The sequence below is a fragment of the Centropristis striata genome, chromosome 18 (assembly GCF_030273125.1).
Source record: "Centropristis striata isolate RG_2023a ecotype Rhode Island chromosome 18, C.striata_1.0, whole genome shotgun sequence".
NCBI classification, from domain to species: domain Eukaryota; kingdom Metazoa; phylum Chordata; class Actinopteri; order Perciformes; family Serranidae; genus Centropristis; species Centropristis striata.
Window position 1 is genome coordinate 19,571,714 of NC_081534.1, and position 25,199 is coordinate 19,596,912.

The following is a 25,199-nucleotide window of genomic DNA, read 5'->3' on the forward strand; positions in this document are numbered from 1 at the left end:
GTACTTAAAATGCTCCACTACTTCCACAGGCTGGTTGTTAAGGACAACAGGGGCCATGTTACTGACAACCCTTGGTTTAGTTTGTACAATTAGTTCTTTGGTTTTCACCACATTAATTTCCAGATTACGGGTCTGACACCAGTCCTGCAGTAGAGTGACCTGGCTCCCTCATGTATGGCATTCCTTTCTGTGAGGAGACCAACCAAGGCCATGTCTTCAACTACTATAACCAATTAGTTTTGTTGCAAGTAAAAATACCAATTAGTTCATGTTTATGTTAACCATTGTTTTATGTTTTGCAGGATATCAAATGAATTGTTGTGCATAAGTTTTCTGTAAGATATCATAGGAACCCACGATCTGTAAGATATCATAGGAATACACTGAATTAGTGAATTTGATTAAACAGTGCTGAGGGAAAGGAGAGATGTAGAGCTATTAACTGTGCTGTAACTCCCTGGCATGACTTTACCCTCCTCTTCTGGAGTAGAAACTGCTCCAGTTATGTGGCTGGAGGTAATAGTCATTTTGATGTAGTGCAAATTGGAACCATATTTTTGGGTAAAAATGAGCTGAAGAAAATATGACTAGTAGGTGCATCAACATAAACAATCTGTTGCACTTCTTGAGTTGGGTCCCACGAAACCATTTAACAATATTCCCCCAAAAAACAGTTTAAAAAACAGAGCTCCAGTCAAACTTCATGCAGCCTGAGTTCATGCTACAGTGGCTTGCAAAAGTATTCATCCCCCTTTGGATGTTTCATTCTTTTGTTGCTTTTACACATGAAATCATGGTCAATATAATTTGGCCTTTTTAAAAAGAATTTGCAAAAAAAAAAACCCTTTAATATCAAAGTGAAAACAGATTTTTACAAAATAATGTCAATTAATTAAAAAAAAATGAGGTAAAATAAATTATTGCATAAGTGTTCATCCCCTTTAAAGTAACTGACCTAATTTAACAAAGTTCCAGATAGTTGATGCAGCAGTGTCACAGTTACTGTCCACCCTTAGCCGGCTGTGGCTCAGTTGGTAGAGCGGTCACCCACTGATCGGAAGCGGTTGGTGGTTTGATCCCCGACCATGGCAGCCTACATGTCGAAGTATTCTTGGGCAAGATATTGAACCCCAAATGGCTCATCAATGCTGCGTTCATCGGTGTGTGAATAAATTCCCAATGGTGGCAGGTGGCACCAGTGTGCCTTTGGCCACCAGTATGAATGTGTGTGTGAACGGGTGAATAAGCACCGTCTGTAGTGTAGAGCGCTTTGGATGAAAGCGCTATATAAGTGCAGTCCATTTACCATTTGTAAGCTACAGTTAGCACACATACGTTTGTTTACATTGTTTTCAAGAAAAAAACTGCTCATACTCAACCGTGGCTGCTCTATAAGTCATTTGAATAGAAGAAGAGGCCAAACAAAAATCCAAATCGAAATAAAAAAGTGTTTCAAGGCTAAATGTAAAGAGTCCTCTTGCCTTCATTTTTCCTATTGAGGAAATCTTTTTTTTAAAAGAATGTTTTCTTTCAATGCTGATTTGAAATAAAGGCTTCGGAGGGGAATATGAGTATGTATGAAAACACACAGTGACAGTGTTTACTGTGTGTATGTACAGCTCCTCACTCTGGAGCCATGCTTTGTGCTACTGAGCTTAGTCCAGAACATTTCTTTATCAATATGAGTGGATATTTGAAATGAACAATATGATGGCATTTTATACCCACTGGTCACACACACACACACACACACACACAGCTTTTCATTACACCAATGACTTATTTGACAGTGGAGAGCAGCACATAAATTATCTACAGCGTTTATGGAGGAACAGTGTATGTTCCAGACAATTTATGCCTCTTTGAATTTCTCTCTCCCTTTGCCACAGATGCAAACTGCATTCAGGGAGGCCACAGTTCCCCCTCAGGAGAAAGAGCAATTTGTGGGACTTGGGAAAAGTTCAGAGTACAAAGATCCACCCTTATTAATATTTCAATGTGCTTTAATTGCTCTCATTACTTCAAGATTACTCTGTGTTCTGTCGATACAGTTTTATAAGGTAATTAATCCCTTTCTTTTTACAGTAAGCAGCTACAATCTGAGCCAAGAATACTCCCCTTGAACGTCCCGTGAAGCATCTTAACAAAGCAGAGTAAACAAACAGTAAACAGTATAAAGTGGGTCAGCTGCTCTGCACGGTTCACGGTCCACAAAAGACAGGATCCCTGTGGAGGATTGCATTCATCTCAGAATCATCTAGAAAACCTCCCTGTTGGTTCACTGACAGCACCAAGAGAGCTGCAGGAAACCAGTTAACAACAGTTCCTGTCAGGTCTCATTGTTGTTTAATGCTACAGTGTCTGAGGCTGTGGGGAGTGCTTCGGCTGCTATGCATTAAGCTGAGGCTGTACCAAATATTAAATAAGTTATATAAGCCTTAAATTAGAATGCTAAAAATAACAATGTTCTCTCGTTCGTTAGTTGAAAGGCTCATACACACACAAAAGAAAAGACCAGCTTCTATTTACTTGCTTAACTGTTGAACTTTGTCATTTCTGATCTAATAACTATCTGCCAGTACCTATGATAATAATGAATCCCACGAGGGGTTCAGCTTTAATGTTTCAAAGTACAAAGTGTAGGCTGTTTCTGTGCTGACATTGAAATGTTGCTGGGCTCAGAAATAGTGCAGCAGTGGGTGAGAGCTGCAAACGATGAATGGATTCATGGCAAGCAGTTAGACTGCAATCATCATCATCATCATCATCATCCTAACAATCGTGACTTTGATACCACTTGCTCAGCATACTGTGACTTGTTTTTTCAAAGGTGTTGAATGGTCTGCAGCCCTCCTGTGCATCTCTGTGCTCCTGGGTGGTAACAAGCCTCATTTTTAAAGCAGGGAGAGTGAAGAGTTGCTGGGTGAAATCCCATCTGGGAAGGCTATATAGAGAAGTGAGAAACCATTTCCCCCTGAAATCACATTCATGTTTCGAAAAGTAAGTTTCCTGTTTAGGGCAGAGAACCCATGTCCACCAACAGTCATTCATTCTCCTTAACCCCTTGTCCACTCTCGGGAAAGTGATCTCTTTCATTCTGAAGAGTCAGCTTTTTCAAAACCAACATGGCTCAGTTCAAAATTTTGTTTCAAAAACAAAACATCTCATTTCTGACATGATTTTGACATCAGATGATTTGCTGCCACAAAGTCACCAGACTATCACAGGACAGACAGGATAGAGACAGAAAATCATGCTCTCATTCACTCCTACGGCCAATTAAGAGTCACCAATTAAACCAAGCATGTTTTTGGACTGTGGGAGGAAGCCGGAGTACTCGGAGAGAACCCACGCTGTTTCAAGTTTCAACTGATTCAATTTTGTAGGGAGTTTGCACAACATCATCATAGAGGTAATAATACTTTATTCATTTTTTTAATTACTTGTATGATCATTCTATCTTATGCACTCTGAAATTAAAAACAGTGATGATTCTAAGATGCAGAAAATGTTTTGTTTTTTTCTCACCTACCTAAAACTGGCAAAACTGCTAAAGACTCGTCTGATTTTTAACATGAGCTTGCTGCAAAGTTTGGCCCTAAGCCAACAGTGGCTGCCATATGGCCATCGTAGTCATCAGCTTGCCAACGGAGCCAATGTGTGCCCTCCACATTCTGCTTTTTGTCTTGAATGTCTGCAGCTGAATACGTGTGAAACGAGGTGTTGTCATTTGCACTCAGCAAATCATCCTGCATTAAAAATGGAATGTGATTCCCTGCAACAGTGCTTGAGTTTAAGTGAGAATATTGTGTATGTGTACGTGCCTGCCAGGCTTTTGTGTGGGAGGATGTGGGATGTGTCTGACACACACAGATAAGAGTGAAGTTGGAAATCCAGAAACACTCTCTGAGATAGAGAGAACACGACTGGGCAGTTATTATAGAAGTGCTCCGTGTCCTGTGAAAGAGCAGAAGGCAAAAGCCCCTCAGTCAGAGAAGAAAAGACAATGGGCTGACCTATAACACGGTAATAAAGTGTGTGGGATGATCTATAAGTGGCATGGTGTTCAGTGTTTCTATATTCAGTGTCAGAGTGGAGTGGAAGTGATAGTGGAGTAGTAGTAGTGTTTTGAAGTTGGGAGACAAACAACAGGATGAAAGAGGGATCTGCAGATCCTCCTGTGATTACATCACAGTAGCACTGAGTAGTCCAGTAAGATTTACTAAATACCTTATAAACAGAAACTATTGTGCAATTCACAATTACACACTGATGTAAGGCATGGCTATGCCCTATTGAATTGTGTATTACAAATATGTTTTTTTCCATTTCATATAAACCTGTTGTACAACAATTTAAAAGTGTAGTTCTTTCTTTCTAAACAGAAATAGTTATGCCTCATAGTTATTTACACGTTTTATTGCACGAATATGGGGAACAGGCATTTGTGTCAACTGCTATTTTATCCCAACGGTCGATGAAAGGGAAAAAAGCTCTTTATATGTAGAAATATCCTATCTTTATTCAAGAGCGTAGATTTTCAGTTTGAGAGCATGCATTTATTCCTTTTCAGTGAAACAGCTCCTTCTCCTGCTCAGATTTATTCTCCTCATGTTCACATTTTGTATGACATGCAACAAGAGTGTGGCAGGTGGGATGCGAACTGGTGCCCCATGTTACAAAATGCATTTAGTAGCAATGCGCTTAACCAATTGCTATGACATTGAAGAATATTTACACTATATAAAATATATCCAGCTAATATAAAATTAGAAGAAAAATCCAAGATAACTCTTTTTAGGATTATTTAAGATTAATTATACATAAATATGCTGCCGTCTTAAATAGGTGAAGATTGGTGTATTTTAAGGGAGAAGCAGCTTTACAAGCAGATGATATACAATTTGAGGTATGACTATCCTGTCCAAACTCAAGGTACTCTAGTGAAGTATGTACTGTGTCCACAGTGTAATACATGGAGGTGTACTAACAGAAGTATCCAAACTAATGCTACATCAGAAGACTTTGAAAAGATCTGGAATAGACTCCTGGAAAACTATCAGCTCACACCGGCTCACATCTAAAGACAAGTGTTTAGAGTTTTTAGTCTCAGACTGAGATTTTAGACAGACTGTGAATCTTGCAGGCTAACTATTTACAAGACTACAACTAGATTCTTTTAGCATTTTTTTCCTACCATGCCATTTTTTTCCCATCATGCCCAATGCTGTTCCAAAACAAAAAATGCCATTTACCATGGAAAGTAAGGGTGTGGAGATTGTGTTGCATGCCCAACTTTTATGCAATGGACTTCAAGTCCCATCACAGACACACTTTTTAAAATGAACCATAACCACATGGTCTTCTCTGATATAAGTGTTCCCTATTGTGAGAACTGGCTTTGGTTGTGATTTAAGGTTCGTATCTGGCGATGTTCTTGTCTGGGGTTATAGAAATAGACAAAAAGTAATAAAACAGGTCGTGAAATTATTTTTTTAAATGTTGGATTGAGACACTGAGACAGCATTGCAGACACATCTTTCAGATGTGTGTCAGCAATTTGAGGTAAACCTTAGCTTAGCTAGTAGGTCTTAGGTCTTTGGGCAGTCCGTGGCCTAGAGGTTAGGAATTGTAACTGGAGAGTCGCTGGTTCGAATCTCGGTACTGACAGGTCTAGGACTGAAGTGCCCTTGAGCAAGGCACCTAACCCCCCTGCACAGCTCCCCGGGCGCAGTAATGTGCTGCCCACTGCTCCTTGCATGGTGTGTTCACTTGTGTGTAAAAAAGGATGGGTTAAATGCAGAGGTTGAATTTCCCCATTGTGGGATTAATAAAGTAATCTTCTTCTTCTTCTCTTCTTAGTGGTGGACTGGAAATTGAAAGATGAATTTCTGTTAAATGGTTATGGTAAATGGACCTGCACTTATATAGCGCTTTTTCTAGTCGCCTTGCGACCACTTAAAGCACTTTACACTACAGACTGCGCTCATTCACCCTTTCACACATACATTCATACATACTGGTGGCAGAGGTTACCCTAAACGGTGCCACCTGCCACCATTGGGAATTCATTCACACACCGATGAACACAGCATCGGGAGCAATTTGGGGTTCAGTATCTTGCTCAAGGATACTTCGACATGTAGGCTGCCATGGTCAGGGATCGAACCGCCAACCCTTCGGTTGGGGGGCAACCCACTCTACCAACTGAGCCACAGATCATTTCTGCAAGTTCTAACTGATGTTTGAAGGTTTGTTGATCCATTTACAAAAAAGTATGGAAAAAAGGTTGAACTTTTTTCCCTATTTTTCTTCCTTTGATTAAAACTTTTATTGTGTCTGTGCTCACAGTGGGATAGCTCAGTGGATAGTGGAGGAGGAGGAGGAGAGTACTGGGGGAGTAGTGCTTGCAGGCAAATGGGTAAAGTAAAGCTTACCACTTCGTGTTTGGACGATAATTTCACATACACAGCTCTCCATGCTCTCCCTGGCTCCTTGTGATTGGCCTCACAGTCTGGGAGCTGAGATGTATGAGCTGAGCTGCATGCATAATGTATGTGTGTTATGACTCGCTTATAGCTTGAAAAGCAAGCAACTCCCTTCTTGACAGCAGAGCAATGCAGGGCACATCATAAATAATCAGAAGCAGGTGAGAGTAAAGAATATCAAAGTAAGATGATGTGCTGTGTGCAGCTAAAGTTTGGCTTGTGTGTGTGTGTGTGTGTGGGTGTGTGTGTATCGCGGTCTGTGTATTTGTGGCTTCAACAGTGCACTTTGTTCACTAACTCAGAAACTAGAGAGTGCAGCGTGTGCAGTAATACGTATTCGGGCCGTGTCCGGGAGACAACGCTTGTTGTGTCCTTGAATGTCCTGAAGCCTTATTGAACTGGTAATTTACATTTTACAGTTTTGACATTTAGCTGATGTTCTTATCCAGAGTTACTCACAATGAATGAGCAATAGCAATGGGCGTGAGTGCTTTGCTCAAGGACAGCTTTCAAAGAACAACAGTGTGTTTTTGCTGGTTGAAGGATCAAACCTAACTTTCAAGTTTGTAGTTGTTTTTTTAACCAACACATCGTCCTCTGTATAGCTGCCATCAGTCACATTTGAAATTTAAATGCTAATGCATGCAAATACTGGAACAGTTACACCATCAGTTGGTGTTAAAATTGAAAGGTTTTGTGAATGAATATCTGCCACTGTCCTCCATTCAAACGCCATTCAACTTTCTTTCTTTTTTTTTTTTTTTTACATATTTTAATAATAAACGAAACAAAAACATGCTCTTACAGGATTCAAAGCAATATGATATTGTGCAATCGGTGCCAGCCACTGAATGGCTATCTGTACACTTATGCGGCAGCCTATATACACATCTGTATGTACAAACTTACATATATACACACTAGCACTTTTGGCCATTCTGGATAGATAGGACAGAAATGGTTGCCACATTTTGTCAAAGGTTGCAGGGCTGAGAGAAACACTATATAAAACCCTTTCCATGTGTAATAAGTTGGTTATTTCTGCCAGGTTTTAAAAGAAGGCACATCTTCATTTTTCCCAAAGGCTTAAAATATTCCTTTTTGCAATAACCATGCCATATTGTATGAAGTATTTTAAATCAAATAATTTGGTGTCTGGAGTTTATGGAGGAACTGTGAATGTCCTTATTGTAGGTTCCCCAGCTATCATCAGTGACCGTCACGCCCAGGTCTTCTTCACATGCTTCCTTTAAATACTGTGTGGTAACCGGGTCATGTGCTGCGAAATCATCGACAAATCGAGAGACAAGCCTCCTAAAGTCAGGGGCCTGCTTCATAAGAGCGTACAGTTCGATGGCGGCAGGGATCGAGTCAAAGTGTGGTATATTTGTGCGGATATCATCGGTAACGCTTTATAATAAGGTCCTTAATAACCATTAATTAACAAGTAATAAGGCATTGTTCTCGCTTTAGATCCGGTAGTTGCAAAAAGCATAGTTAACTTATAGTTAACTTATAATAGATAAGCAATAAAGTATATTTCAATATCAATAAGCAAACATAATAAGATTAATAAAGGCATGGCAAAGACATAATGGGTGGGTCATGGGTGTTTGTAATGCCATTATTAACACTTATATAAGCTTATAAACACACAGTAATGTTAATAAGCATCTTGTAAGGACTTACAAGGGCCTTATTACTTGTTAATTAATGGTTATTACAAGGACCTTAATATAAAGCATTACTGTAATCTCTAATCTGGAGGTAGCGGAAGAAATGTGTATCTGGGAGTGTATACTTTTCCTTCAACAGAGCAAAGGTGGCAAAACTGTTGTTGAGGTCCGCAATAGTGACGATGTCTTTATTATTACAAAGTTTAAAAAAACACCATTCAACTTGAGAGTTAGTAAGCACAACTTCTTACATTATATTTCCATGTTGCAAGAAATGCAATGTGCTTCACAGAACATTTGAAGTCATAAGAGCTTTTTTGACTTTTCTCTAAAATTAGAGACATTACTGGTTGCCTATCAAAAATATCCTAATTTCTAATCACATCAGCTGAACTCAGCTCACATGCAACACAATCAGAGAGGGAGCAGCCGTGCCAGTAACAGTCCACGGTGTGTGCTGCCCTTCAGTCGGCTGCCCTGGCATTTGAGGAGACTCTTCTCATTGGAGCCTGTTATCTCTCTCAGTATTGTCCCTGGAGAGGCTTGACCATGAAGGTCAGTGATCTGTGGCAATGTGATCTATAGTGCAGAGAGGCAGGCTGCTGCTGCCTCACAGGAACAGAGGCTCTTTCATATTTTCAGATATGAGCAGAGTGCTGCTTTCGAAAAATGTGTTTTGACTTTCGTCCCGTTTTATCAGAATTTGATACCACATTTGCACATGTGACACCTTTATCAAAAAGGTATGGAGTTGCAGACTTGCAGAAAGTTGCAGAAAGTAAAAACATGTTTAACAAAACTATTTTCTCAATAGATCATTTAAATAATCCTGTGTATCTCTGTGATGACTTTTAAATACTGACTTGATTGACAGAAGAAGAAGACTGACTCCTCATTTTAGTTGCAAAGAAGGACTTATTCTGTTAGGTGCAAAGTGCTGTTCATTTTCTGCTTAGACATTATTAGAAGACCTACCATTGGATCACTTTATAATTGTATATACTGATTCCAGTATTTTTAGAGTAACAATATTATATTAGACTCATTTTACACTGCTTTTCACGCTTCATTGTGTAACAATGACGCACAGACTCCCTGTAGCATGTGTACGAGATGCACATGCTTTCCGTTGACTGTTATGTAAACTCATCCGTGTCGAGGTTAGACTCTTAGAGTAACAGGCGTAACACAAAAGAGCCCAAAGGACAGCTTGTGGGGACTCGACCAAACCCAGGACTTTGACCCAGGAGACTGGTGTTTATGTATTGTGTGAAACCAACAATGAACACCTGCATGTTTGTGTCTGGTAGTTAAGTCGGGAAGTAGTTGTTTAACTTTATTTTCAAAACCCACTATGCATACCTCAACGTAACACACCATCTCTGAGACGTCTGTGGAGGGTTTGTGATGAGTCGGCTGAGAATGTGTTAGCTGAGACACTCGGAGCAGACAATTTCAGTTTATAATTGAAGCATCTATCGTCTCAGGTGCTGATAGCACACTAGGTAGTAGTTCTGTGTTTGATGAATGTGGATGCTGGAATGCAATTAACTGAATGGGTTATGTCGATGAAAAAAAAAAAGCAAAATGACAATGGGAGGAGTGGGTAACTAATGAAAGTACTGTATAGGCAGAACACAGGTGTGGCAGAGGCTCAAAGACAGTAAACTGGCTTCTCTGATTCGTAATCGCGAAGTGTGCATCTGTTAGAATGCACCTAAAGTTAAATGGTGCTTTAATCCAGTGTGGTTCTGGAATAACCCAAAAACAATAACAGCCATCAATAGTCAGCTCACAATATGCTTTACTATAGCACACAATCAGAAATAATAATACAATTGTCCTTAGTATGAAAATATATAAACATCATATAGAGAAGGAATGTACATGATATGATATATCCCATATTTAATTGACAACAAAGGAAATGGTCAGTGGTATAAATATAACATAAATGACAATTTAAACCATCAGAGGTAATAGTTAACACTGCTAGAAATATGCATTGTAGCACAAGATATAATCTCAACCAGACATATAATTAGATAAAATATACAACAATGAAATTACGTCCAGCAAATAAACAATGTGACTTACATCATATTTGTTTTGTTTAAATATAGGTTCAACTAAACTGGAGATTTGTCTACAGTCTGGCCGTAGGCAACATGTTTTCACTGATGTCACTGTTTTCGAGATCCACATCTAATGTATTTACTTTGTGAGTAATGTTATCAACTGATAGAAATTATGTCCAGAGCTACAAAATGAAAACCCAAACGTTAGTTTAACTCATCTACCTAGTAAACACATTTTTGATGAAACCACTACTGACCAACCAGTCCAGACTTTAAAGTTTCTCTTATAGCAGAACTTGTTGAAGTTTCTCAATGTAATTGTCAGCAGAATGTCAAAAATGCAAAATACCGTCAGTACACATCCCTCCCTAATTTGAATCTAGGAAGAATTTCCACCCAAAGGGATGCTTGCAGCTGTGCTGCTCGAGGGCAAAGTGTCTTTGTTGGAATGCTGGTGTCTGTTCTTTCGAAACGAAGCGCTCCCATAGTACTACTGTCACACCAAAGAGAAATCTGAGAGACTATTCAGAGCACTAAGCAAGAAGGTTAATTAGCCAGACAATAGAAAAGCAATTTCATGATGTCACTTCTGCTTCCAACTGAAATTATTAATCTTTTGAACAGAGCCTCCTGGAACGGGAAACGGGGTTGAGACCTGCGTGAGAGACAGAGAGAGAGGCAGAGAGAGAGAGAGAGAGAGAGACAGAGAGAGAGGCAGAGAGAGAGGCAGAGAGAGAGGCAGACACTGAGCCACATCTGAACTATTAACCAGAGAGTGACAGGGCTGTGGAATGACTGCCATTGTGTTTTATTTCTGTTAGTTAGCTGAATAAGCTGATCTTTACCCTGAGTGGCTTTTATGAAAATGCCTCCCTGTCACTTTTGATAAACGAGAACAGTGTAACTAAAAAATACTTGCAGTCATGCGGGAGAGCTCAAAATGGCACTGCAGCAGAAAGAAATGCATTTCAAATTATAGTGCCTATATCCCAGAAACAGTGTGATGCATGTTGGGTTTGGGTGTGTGTACCTGTCAGGTTGTGATTGGCAAGATTATTTGTGCAAAAGCAGACTTCAGCATCCATACATGTCATAAAAAAATATTCAAAAGTTAACTAGAGATAAATCAATCATTTAATACCAACAAGGAATTAGCACTGATCATAATATAGAATCATTGAGTGGGAGGAACAGTTGGTTCTGGATGTGTTTTTCCCCACATTGCATAATGCTGTTTCAATGATCTTCAGTGCTTCTCAACATAGAAACATTGTTGAATTATGTTATGAGTAACTTCATACCTTGTCTGTTGCTGTGCCAAACAATCAGTGGTGTGCTTTGTGGCACGACACCATCAAATTAATGTAGAAGAGCTCAAACTCCTGCAGCACTCTTGCAGTATAAAGACAAACCATAAACCAGGCCAAAACGCCTTGGTTTCACAATAAAATGTGTTTTTAAGTGTTACTGGAGTTTTGACTTCTTAAGACGTTTCCCTTCTCTTCCTTCACCCATTTAATGGGCATTATCAGTTTATCAGCCCCTAAGTATGGGCAAGTGGGGCCAGCTACACCTGCTGGTTGGCCAATAGATGGTTTTCACCCCATTGAATGGACTGATACGTTTGGATAAAAAGGCAGCAGTTATGCCACAAAACCACTTCTCTAAGATTATGGCAAAAATTCTTGGTTAGGTGTTTTAAAAGATAGTCTAAAAAGTAAAATGAATGCATGTAAATGCCAAAAGTTAAAGTATTATGAGGATGATGTGAGCCTCAGAAGTGATATAGTTATAATAATAATAATAATAATAATAATGATAACTTTATTTATATAGCAACTTTTAAAAACAGCAGTTTACAAAGTGCTTTGACAGAGAGCAGCTAATCACAAGAACGATGCCATAAGGCTAAAAACAATTATTACATTAAAAGAAATACAATAAGAGACAGAGCATGAACAATCACAAGACATTCTCAGATACACAGAAAAAAGGTAAAAGGAGTAAAAAAGTAAAAAGTGAAGAAGTAAAAAGGAGTGGTGAGTTACGCAGCATTATATAAAAGCAAGTATATAAAAGTGGGTTTTAAGAAGTGAAAGAAGAGTCGGGGCGCTCTGGTGGAGAAAGTCCAGTGGTCACCTTTGGTTTTTAGTTTTGAGTTTGGAACGGTCAGAAGGACCCGAGGATCTAAGGACGTGGGTCGGCTCGTGTGGAGTTAGTAATCTTGTTAAATAGCTAGGAGCCAGACTCAAAAGAGCTTTAAAAGTGATCAGTAAAATCTAAAAATCAATCCAAAACGATCAGGGAGCAAGTGCAAAGAAGCTAAAATCAGGGTGATGTTATGTCATATGTTAAAACCGGTAAGAACATAGTTCATGTAAAAATGTGACGCACAGACTGTAACTGATCATCCTTTTTATAACATATTCAACTTTTGTTGTGATACAGGCCTTCTCGGTGGAAGTACTGGTTCGTGTGACCCGCCTTCCCTAAGAGCGACTTTTTGTCCGTCAAGCTCTGCTTCCTTAGCTTCCCCCTTCACTTTCACACTCCATTACGTCACTTCCGCCTTGTCGTCATTCATGATTACATTGGCTGTTAGAGGGTGATGCTAAACAACACAGGTTAATATATCAGCCCATTCAATGGGATGATAAAGCTCTACTGGCCAAGCTGCAGTTGGGCTTGCCCCTTCACGCCCAGTCTGTCTGATAACATGCTAATCAGGAGTCTCCATGCACATGACAGAAATACGTACTCTGCTTTATCTAACACTGACCTACTCACATACATTTGGGTTTGGATTGAGAGTAATTATATAAGATAGTGAAAGTAACAAAAATCTGTAATTTATTATATTTCTTATCATAAAGTATGGAAGCATATTGCATTCACTTGAAAAAAAAAATCTGTTTTTCTGAGTAATTTATTTTTTGGTTTGTTTTTTGGGGTAATTATTTCTGTTTTAATGAGTAATTTTTTTCTGAGTAATTTTTTCTGTTTCGCCCCCGTTTTTCAGGGTAATTTCTTTTTCAGTTTAGGGAGCAACAACAACAGATGCATTCAACAGATTCATTCCTTTATTTAGAGCTTGGTTTAATGGAAGCAAACATGACCGGCTTGTTTCGTTAAATCAAGTTTTACTTTGGTCTGGGTTTAAGAAACTGGGTACCTTACCTTTATTGACCCGGTACGGTAGAAAGTTGAAGATGGGGCTTATATATATGTGCTGGGCAGGAGTCACCATAGATCCACGGGAGTCACTTGCAGGTTGGATGTTCTCGCGGGATTTCGAAGTATTTTGATAATTCTGGAACAAAAAAGAATACCCTGAAAAACAGGGGGGGGGGGGGGGGAATTGCCATGAAAAACAGAAAAAAATTTGTCAGAAAAACAGGTGGGAAAATTACTCATTAAAACAGGAATAATTACCCTGAAAAACAAACCAAAAAATAAATTACTCAGAAAAAAATAAGTTTTTTTTTTCAAGTGAATGCAATACGCTTCCATAATAAAGAGAGTTAATATTTACATTACTTAATTTTATTACTACTGTATTTTTTTATTATTGCTATAACTATATTCAGAAATATCTCCAAATACGAATGCCTATCCAAAAGAAATGCTTTGGATACTGGAACATGGATGTATAAAGATTTATAACAAACAGGCTCAATAAACCAAGCAGACATGTTGTTCTTTCTTCATTAAGTCTCCGCTCTAAACCTCGGCCTGCAGCCACCAAAACTCCAGCTCCTCTCCGCAGGTCACACCTTCCCCAGCTAACACTTTAACTGTCTCCATTAAGCTTTGCACTCTGCATTCATCCACTGAAGTGCAAACTCAATGTAACATCTTGCAGACTCGGCAGCCTTCTGAAAACGATAGGCAGATTTCTGCCCAAAAGCTACTTAGAGCTGTTCACAAAAGCCAACAGTGGCAGAATGCTAATAGGAGCTAGTCTGCCATGTCTCAGAGATTAGATTAAATATCAAGGATCACCCTGATCCTTCTCCTGTAGCTGCTCTCCTGCAGACAAATGTTTCAACACGCAGACTTACACCCAAATCCCATGTCTGTGGATGAGATAAGTCTGATTGTCACATCTGAGCTGAACCCTCCCCAGTCTAAATCCTTATGACAGCAGAATATACAAAAAACATGCACAAGTATAGTATATAAAAGTGTCATATAACATATTTAGTACAGTATCTTTTCTATTCTTTCATTGCTGATTATAAGCAGATGTTTAGTGCAGTATGTGATGACATAAGGTGCAGAGTCGTCATGTTTATAAGTGTGAAAAAAGGCACCAAAACGGCATTTATCATGTGACAATCCTCCCTTCGATGGTTGTGGAAACTCAAGGACAGATTTGATTATTAGGGTAGAACAGGGTAAGATAGTGGTTGGGTATGGTTAAATCATTAACTCAACATGCCCAGAAGTTACATATGGCAGAACATTCATTCTAAACTATTGGTGTTCATGTGATCTGAGGCCTTCAAATGTTATGTGAAGAAACCAGCTCTGTTTGGTCAGATGGAAATGGGTTAATTCCTGATGACAACTTTGCTGAGTCAAATCATTTCAGTGCTTACAAGACCTTCCTCAGAAAAAAAATATATGGGAAATGACATAGTGCCTAAATATATACTAGGATTGGTGTTTGACAGCTTCCAACCAAATCTGAATCCAGTGTTGAATCCACTCATTGAATCTGAATCCTTTAAAATTACGAATTGGTTAATAACATGTTGAGGACCTAAAGTGATAAATCACTTAAATAAAAAAAAATCACTGTATATGTATTATCACTACAATGTAATGTCATTACAACGGCTTTTATCCAAAGAGACGTCATGTGAGAGTTCATAGATCAAGTGAAACACATGAGTAAGTGCCATGGGTTCAGTTTGAGTCCATTAGGACATAGGTGCTATTATTATTATTAGTAGTAGCAGTAGTAGTCGTAGTAGTATTTTTAGGCAGTGCATACGGAAGGTTCAAATAGTGCTTCTTTTTTAAAAAAAAGTGTTATTATCTGGGTAGATTATGTGTGAAGGTGTTCAGTAAAGAGCCGGGTCTTTAGTCTCTGCTTAAAGATTGATAAGGACTCAGCAGATCGGATTGAGTTTGGGGGAACTAGAGTGGAGAAGAGTCTGGTTTGAGACGTAGAGCCCTGCAGCAGCAGAGGAGACAGACACCTTTCAATAGAAGAGCATATTGAGCGGGATGGTTTGTGGACCTGAATAAAGGAGCTCAGGAAGGCAGGAGTTGTGCCTGTTGCTATTTTGTCGGCAGAGACAAGGCTTTAAATATGATGCGGGCTGTGACCGGGAGCCAGGGCAGAGAGATGAGGGACATGTGCTCTCCTGGGCTGGTTGAAGACCAGACGCGTTGCGTTATGGATCATCTGCAGAGGCTTGGTGGTGCATGCAGGGAGACCTGCCAGTATTTTACCTTTTGTTGGCTTAGCAGGCAGAAACTTAATTTGACAACCTGTAGCTACATCATAAATACATATTGTTGTAAGGGGAGGATGGGGGCCAAACTTGTCTGTGGTGAACAGCTTTAGTGTTTTATAATTGCCTACCATGGGAAACTGTCACAAACACTTTGGAGAAGACATCTGTGTTCTTTGATAATAATGAAGTTAATTTAAAGATGTATTCTGAATATATATTCATGATGATTTAGAAAAAAAAACAACAACAAGCTATTGGTGGTTTGGGACACCTCCCACCATCAGCTGTATATTTTTGAGAATGATTCATGTTCCAGCAATGTAAGGACAGAGCCACATTATCACCAATGTCTGAATCATTCTCTCATTAGGATTGCCTATAAGCAAAATATACCATTGGGTTTAGGAATGTTTCTGGGGCTTGTTACCATCAGGATAACAGAAATACGTTAACTCATCCTTCAGCCACCCCTGCCTATTCATGGCTGCTGTATGAGTTCAGTACAACAACAACAAAAAATTAAATGGAAATAGATTCAAAATGTTAGGCCTCAAGAACACACACAATGTGTTTTGGTGAAAATAAACACCGGATGCAAACAGATTGTTTATTCGCCCAAAAAAATAAAAAAATAATATTTTTTAAAGAGTAACTAAAAATGTTGTCCTTGGTGACTTCCTTTGTTTTAATTTCTCACCTTGCTGCAGTAAGGTGCACTCCAGTAACCTGTTACATCACTGTTGGATTACTTACTGGTGCAACAAAGCACACTTCTGACCATGCTCCTCAATGATGCTGTCTGTGGCCAGAGGTAAAATATACTGAAACTGTTAACCATAGAGGAAAGTGAAAGTCGAGGTGTTGCACAACTGAACAGCATATTAGCAAACGTGTTTATCTGTCCTGGGGTATCCTGAATTTTACCCTCTGTATTTGTATTAAAGGCTGTATTGTGAACAATACAAAGTTAACTATCTAAAAATGACATTCTGCCATGATACTGCAGTACACAATGGAACCAGTAGGACACTGAATTGTATCTTTTGCAACAGGTTTTGTGATATATAGTTTAGTGCTAATAGTGTAATCTGCCAGTGCAGGTGTACGTACTTGGGTCCAGTTTTGTGAGATACACTGATACGGTTCCTATTTTTCACCCATTTTACTTTTTTTTCCCATATGAATTTTGTATTGACAGACTGTATGTGTCTTCTTATTTCATATTTCTGCCACTTTTTCTTCTTCCCTTTGCCATTCAGACTGTGCAGACTCTGTACCCTCTGGAGCTCATGTTGAAATTAAATTTCAGTTTGCACAACACAGTCAGTGAGTACTGTGAATGTTCAGGAAATTCAATATTGACTTCAATTTTTCAGAACGGTATAGAACTATTGAAATTGTGGATATCATGACAACAATGAGACCCACATTTTCAAGTCTATCTACAGGGACAGTATGGGCCTGACTGCGTTGCTGTGAAATGACTCTGGTCGCTCCTCGTCCACCTCTGGGCCAGACAGGGCATGGAGGCTGGAGCCTGCTGGGCCCTGAGGTCTGGCTGCATCTGTCAGGAGCTGTGATGAGTGTTCACATCAAGGCCTGTAGTGATTACTGCTGTCCTGGCTCTGTTCAACATATGGGAGTCACCTACATGGCTGCCATGCTTGGCTTGTCAGGAGAGAACTCGTTTTGCTAACTCCCTGACCTCCACATCATCCATCCTCTACAGAGCGCCCTTGACTTTGACCAGATGATTTACTAAACATTCCTCCTCAGTGCACTGCTGTGTTCTCTGTGATCAAATGTTCCTTTTGGTGTCCCTCAGGCTGCGTGGCCACATTCTGAAGGACTTTTGCAGGTCATTTACAATGTAACATATTCTAGGCTGAAGTTTGGGGCAAAATAACCAATCGACAGCGCATTTCAATAACAGTTTCGGGCACTACGGGGTACAGCAATAATCTGTGCCCTTCTTTGGCTATATCACTCTGTTTAATATTGATTTAAAGATATAGCATAAGTCAATAAAGAAAATCTTAATTTTTTGTTTCATACAAAGAGTCTGATAGATCTTTCTTGGAATTTATTTTTCATTCTTTTTGTGCATTTCATTTATAGAACAACAGCAGGTAGGATTACATAGAAGACTGTGTAAATCATGACACCATATCTGAATTTTTTTGAGGAAAGGTAAAAAAAAAAAAAAGAGCTTTAAGTTTTATATCAAAGATGTCACCTTACACACACACACACACACACACACACACACACACACACACAAACGTGATATTAAAGGTGCATATTCTACAGAACATTAGACAATCAACCCTGAATTCTGAATCATGAGTCACACTAAACTGTTGTTTTTTTGTTTGTTTGCTTATTTTTTGATGAACAAACATTAAGGTTCCTCTTTCTAGGCTTTTATTTTTTTTAATTAGCTTTCAGCAGCATCTTATCTTCTTCTACGGATGTGGTTTTCTCAGTTAATAACATGGTAAACATGAAGTTTCATTCTTAGTTGACATATGTTACATCAGTTTGTTTGTTCTAAAAAGCACTGTTTTTTAAAGTTCCTCGTCCCAAAATACACACAGAACTCAATTCAAATTGCCATTCTTTATTCGTTAGCCCACCGAGTCTTTTCGTTATCCATTCCTCCAGCTGTTACATCCCTCCAGCTATTCAGCATCATTACCAGCATTTGCACTGCTATCATATCCCTCTGTGGATGATTTGTGTTGCAGAAAACCTTGTGTTCAGTTGAACTTGATAGGAATAGAGATAGTTCAACCCAATGCAAAGATTTGATCTATCTCAGATTATAATTACAGAGAGGTAGTCCTTGGCATTGAACATATAAAATAAATAAATAAATAAAATATAAAATAAAGTAATATGAATTACATATATTGTGTGTGTATGTGTGTGTGTGCAGCCATCTGTGAGTGCAGATGTACCCTGTAAAGATGTAGATGTGTGCATACATGTGTGGGTGTGAGCTAGAAAGGAAAAAGGATAATCTCAGTTTATAATGCAAGCCATGCTGTTTTTTTTAATTCATGCTGTTTATCTGCATGTTTGTTCTGAATAATAATATTGAATATTTCACCGCATGAAATTATGTGTAAATGTGCACAGTGCTATACTGAATTCATTTGTAATCCATTTATTTTAGGCTGTTGGCTGTATCTGAGTTATCACACTGTATGTCACAGAGATTATCACAAGCAAAAATGCATAAATAAAATTGCAGGTGTGTTATTGTCTCTCGTTACAGTGGGAAGAGACTGCATCATGTGTAGGCTGAAATGATCCTATTTTATTTGACTGCTGAGGTATGCTAATTTATGACTGTCCCATCAAAATACCGCTTATCACCACAGTCCCCCCTGGCAGCCCGCTGTAACAGCTCACACCATGTCTCTGAGCTCCTGCTGTCTCATGCTCTGCACTTGAGTTGTTGCACTATACTCCCTGACAAGAGTACATTATGATTGCAGTTATGTATCCACCCAAAGAAATGGATCTGGGTCAATTGGCGTCCCAGATAGATGGAGTAAACTGTACAAGACACACACAAGATGCCTTTGATAATAGACTGTATATTGTGTTGAATAAAATGTCAATATCCAAGAGCTTGAATGTGCATATACAGTATATACTGGATATTTGTGTGAAAACACAGTTATTGTAACCTTATTGTTTATTTCTCCCTGTGGCTTCCCTTCCAACTTCTCATAACATGTTTGTACTTAATAGGGAATATTTTACTTCAGACAGAGCACTAGGATTAGTTGACTGGCATCAACTGCTTAAATCAGACTTAATCATCAGCTGTGTAGCTACCCATTGACTAACTAACTAACTAACGACTAAATGCACAGATGTAAAACACCATTCGAGGACCTCTGTGAACACTAATAACTCTTGATGCTTCTGACACATTGCCTGATTCTGTGGTCTTTCAGGGAAGCCCTGTTGGATTGCTGTTAAAGTTTGTCTTTATTTTTCTGTTTTTCTCACAGGTCCCTATGTATGACTCTATCATGGACCACATCATCTGCTGCCTGCTGGTCATGGGAGCCACAGTGATGATCACCCATGCATGCCCCAAGTACTGTGTATGCCAGAATCTATCTGAATCTCTGGGGACATTGTGCCCCTCCAAAGGCCTTCTTTTCGTGCCTCCAGACATTGACCGCAGTACGGTGGAGCTCCGCCTGGGAGGCAACTACATTCTCCGCATTACACAGCAGGACTTTGCCAACATGACCGACCTGGTGGACCTAACCCTCTCCAGGAACACCATCAGCTACATACAGCCCTTCTCTTTTGGTGACTTGGAAACACTGCGATCGCTTCATTTAGACAACAACCGCTTGATTGAGTTAGGCCCTGATGACATGCGAGGCTTGGTCAACCTTCAGCACCTCATCGTTAACAACAACCAACTGGGACGCATCCATGACAAGGCCTTTGAGGACCTGGCACCAGCCTTGGAGGATCTGGATCTCTCCTACAACAACCTGATGTCTCTGCCCTGGGACTCAGTCCGCCAGATGATTAACTTGCACCAGCTTAGTCTGGACCACAACCTATTGAACTTTATTCCAGAGGGCACCTTTACTGACCTGGAAAGGTTGGCGAGATTGGACCTGACATCAAATCGCTTGCAGAAGCTACCCCCAGACCCCATCTTTGCTCGGGCCCAGGACACAATGATACTGACTACACCCTATGCCCCACAGCTGTCCCTAAGTCTAGGTGGAAACCCACTGCACTGCAACTGTGAGATGCTGTGGCTGCGGAGGCTAGAGAGAGACGACGACTTGGAGACTTGTGCCTCCCCTCCTACCCTTAAGGGTCGTTACTTTTGGAATGTGAAGGAGGAGGAGTTTTTGTGTCAGCCACCTCTTATTACCCAGCACACACATAGAATGCTGGTCTTGGAGGGCCAGACGGCCAGCCTAAGGTGCGAAGCAACTGGAGACCCTTCTCCTACCATCCACTGGATCTCCCCTGATGATCGGCTTCTTGGCAACTCCTCCCGAACCGCAGTATTCAGCAACGGAACCCTAAGCATCACCATTACCACCTCCAAGGACTATGGCACCTTCACCTGCATTGCTGCTAATGTGGCCGGGGAGTCCACTGCCACCATGGAGGTGTCCATCGTGCAACTCCCCCACCTCAGCAATGGCACTGGGCAACCAGCACCTCCAAAGTCACGCCTCTCTGATATCACAGGGACCACCAGGATCAGTAAAGGGGCTCCAAAGAGCCAACCAGAGAGGACGGTGACTGTCTCCGAAGTCACAGCTGTTTCAGCACTCGTCAAGTGGACAGTGAGCAAATCAGCCCCCAAGGTGAAGATGTACCAGCTTCAGTACAACTGCACAGATGATGAGGTTCTGATCTACAGGTAAACACATTTTTTTTTAAATGCTCTTCTTTTCTCTTCTTTTCTTCTTTAACATATATCACTCCTTTAGTGATGACAATTGGCTCTTAAATTATGTACTTACTTGATTCCTGTGGTCTAAGTCTAGTACCTTCAGGTTGAATGCACTTATTGTAAGTCGCTTTGGACAAAAGTGTCAGCTAAATGACATGTAATGTAATGTAATGTAATGTAGCACTGCTTTTGTCAAGTGTCCCAGTAAACCATGACAGTGTGAAAGTGAGCTAGAATGCATAATACCAGGACTCTTATCATTTATTTCACAATTTAAACCCATGCTTTTCCTACAGTCATGTGTGTGAGTGTGCAGCAAATTGCTGATTTGTAAAGGAGCAGGTGTGCAGCAGGTACTGATCAGGAGGAACAGCTTGGCACAACTTCTAGACAGGGTGGGCATAGTGGGATCTGGAATGACAAGGACTATTACATCTTGTAGACCATGTGCAACTGGAAAAGAAACTGAATTAAGCTGTCACTATGACACAGACTGTACAAATACAATTAAAAAATACAATTCTTAGTGAAAGCTAATTTTGTAAATTTGTGAAAAGAAATCTGCAAAACAAAACTAAAACATTTGTGGTAACAATTTGATGATACGATTATAATAAAACGATAATGTGTTTTCTGCTCAGTTCGCTGCCTCCCAAGTGGCCTAAAACATTCAGTTTGTTCAGCTACGAGGCATTTTACAAAACCCAAATACTTTGTCTTAGAGGCCGTCTGAAACAGCCTTGTCTCAATTGAAATAGCAGCACATTTCTGCAATTTGGAAATTACAGTTGTCATTATGGCTGCATCAATATTTTTTTCAATATTTGTTCAGAACTAAGTACATTGTTATTACTGGGAAATGAGGACAGAATGGTATGGAGGGGAAAAGTCATTGAGAGGCTCAGCACAAAAGTATGTTGTTGGAGAAGCAACAATGGATGTATTTTGCTTAAACACACACACTCATGCACTAATTAAGAAAATCTATCTAATTGTTTAAAGACAGTAAAAATCATTATTTCCCCTTCTTCATCACCTTTTTTACTGTCTAATGTCTCCCCCTTTAACGAGTGCTTTGCTTTTCTGGGCTCGAAGACACTCAGCAGTCCAGAACCAAGGCAGTTTCTAAGCTTAGAAGCAGGGGTTTCTGTCAATCCAGCAGCATTTGATAGGGATGAAACTGTATTAGATGAGGCTTGTATTCCACTGCCATAGCCTCTAAAATGAATGCGAAGCCAGCCATAAAAAAAAATCCAATTACTTAATGCCATTTAAATCTCTTCTCAAAACTGTGGAGAGCTAGATATTAGAGCTGTTGCCTCAGGGTTATGGCCACCCCTTTTGTTGTAATATTTTCCTTCATTATGATGAAGGAAGCATATTTTCTGTCTTGTTCCAGCCAGATTTAATGCAGGAAGATTTTTTCTGTTATTCCTTTATGTATATATATATTATATATAGTACAACTCTAGAAAGAATTATGTTTGGCATTCATACATTTCTTTACTGCATAAAGTCTTTTAATTTGAAAATCAACATTTCAAATATAAACATGATGAACTATTTTATAACAGATACTACACTACATGTATTCATTGATAAGGGCAACACAATATTTCTGTAAAAAGGTTTCTGTTAAAAAACTGGTTGATTTTCAACTGCAGTCTTTTGTTGAGATGCTTTGAAATCAATGAGGTGATGGACAACAAGACACCATAAAAACAGCAACAAAACAAACTCTCTCTGTTGTTGCTCTCTGATAGTGGCTCCAATTCACACTTCTGTATCTCCATACACTCTTTGTGATGATCTGACCCAGAGGGTTAGGGTCTTTTTGAGCCTTTCTGAGTGACAATGTCTGCTGATGTCTTAAATTTAAAAAAAGTCCATAATGCTAACCCAGGGTGATAAATTAAGATGTAACAAAAGTGCAGTCTCTGTGCTGTATGTTTTTTTTTCCTGAAAGCAGCAGATTCATGGAAGCAGAACTAAATTCAGAAACGTTGAGTGGAGACAATTCTCTGTCAAAAAAAAAAAAAAAGAAGTTAAGATAAGCATGAAAGTTTAGAAATAGGTGTGTAGCTGCTGGGGTTCGAGGGATCCAGACAGCTTAATCATTTCAGCTGTGCTTTACTGTGGTGCACAGGAGGTAAGAGTCTTCAGCTGGAGCTGGAGGACAATGTTAACACTGCTCCAGTTTCCGTGATTGGCACATTGTTACTTGAACTAAAGGTTTTACGTGATCTTTTATGTAGGATGGGTGAATGTGAAGGCCTGAGGGCCCAAAGAACTCATTAAAAAGACAACTTTCAAAAAATGTGCCATTGACATGCTGAAAATAACTCTTTATTAAATTCCTGAAAAGTTTTCTATTCTGAGATATTCCAAAGTTTGTGACTGAGGTATAATAAGAGGTTTACTCAATGTACTCAAGCAACAGTGCTGTTACTTTATAATAACAAGCATTCAAGTAGAAGTATTGATTTTTCTCCCAAAATGCACTTCAGTAATCGTCTCAAATTACTCCTAGAAGTAGAATGTACTCAGCGCAGTTACTTCCAAAGAATATCATTACTGTCCACATCTGATGTAAACATGCACCACATACAGTATTTCCATGATTCGCTGTTTCTCATAGCCCATCATGCTTGGCTCGGAGGCCTTGAACAGGGTGATGGTTCTTCATGTGACTGGTGTAATGGAAGCTATACAGGTCAGCTGCAGACTGTCAGTGATATTTCAGTAAAATTGCAATGTGCTGAGCAATACTTAAGCACATAATGGCTACACGGTCACATCATGGGATTTAATGCACTGTGCTCCTCTTTTACAGAGATGTATGTCAGGGCTGAAAAAGCCTGTGAGGCCACCATTACTAGCTATTAGCTGAGTTGAAAAGCTGTTGTGTATGCATCACAGCTCAGACAGCAGCAGGACTGTAGAGGAGGGGCCTGATCGAATCAATGGGTACACACAGCTTGATCGTGGATGGCATCATTCTCTTGCTAAGAGCTTAAATGGGTCACCAAATATATTTGGCAGCCAGCAATATATATGGATGGCCTGTCTGAGTAAAGTATGGGAAACATTGTATTGTGTTGTAGGCTGCTTTTTATTTGCCAGAATAAGCCATAATGGTAAATGAAGGTTCAGCCGGTTCGCATGAAATCAATCAGGTTTAAGCTTGTACACAGACAAATACACAAATCAACCCGACTCTAAGCTCAACTCAATGTCTCCTTATTTGCTTTTGATGGAAATATTCAAACTTTCCATTACTTCTGGACAAACTGGCTATATGTACTGTCCATGTACACTGAAAGTAAGAAGGTGATAAAGATAATGTAATGGGTTTGAAAGTTCTCCCAATCATTTAACACCAGCAATTCAAGGGTACAAAAACAGAGATAGAATTATTATGAATAACATGCACCTCATGCACCTGGTAGCATTTTTTATAATTAATTTTAAGAACCCGAGTCAGTTTTTGTTAAAGTCAGGATGGCAGTGTCTTGATAGACCAGACCTAGTAACATTTCCAGTATTCTGAGATCACTATAGTAAAATCATCATTTTATGCACAAAGAAAATGCACACAGTAAACCTCAAAACACTGTGACACAGCCATGGTGTTGTATATTGAGACAAAAAGCCACCACGTTTTACACAAAAAAGTCAGATATATTATTTCATGTGTGATTAGGGCTTCAGTGCATATGTGAGTGTAGGAGATGGGGTTGGAAACAAAGGCTTGGAGTCACCCCATTTATTTAGTGAAGGATTCCAGCAGTTGACTTGTGCTCGTATTCAACCGCCTGTCCAAAATTGTTAAGGTGCAATATCTAAAGCTTTTATTAACCACATATTCTATGATAGGGTTTAATTTAGAAACTAGAAATGTGATGGATTTCAAGCAAGTGTATTTGTGTTTTACAAAGCAAAACAGGTCATGACCTTTGGCTGCAAGTGAAATTTTGGAATTTTGTTTTGTCCGCGTCAGGTCAGAGTAGCACAAGAGGATCAATAATGAA

At 39.5% G+C, this 25,199-nt stretch overlaps 1 protein-coding gene across 5 annotated transcripts in view; it reads left to right on the top strand.

Moving 5' to 3' along the window:
* lrfn2b (leucine rich repeat and fibronectin type III domain containing 2b) overlaps positions 1 to 25,199 on the top strand; it is a 153,968-nt gene that overhangs the window by 120,805 nt on the left and 7,964 nt on the right. For all 5 annotated transcript variants that reach the window (XM_059356162.1, XM_059356164.1, XM_059356165.1 and 2 more), the window contains one exon: positions 19,739 to 21,135. In XM_059356162.1, coding sequence (XP_059212145.1) covers positions 19,745 to 21,135 — 1,391 coding nt within the window. In that variant the 5' untranslated portion in view covers positions 19,739 to 19,744. The remainder of the gene's footprint in view (positions 1 to 19,738; positions 21,136 to 25,199) is intronic.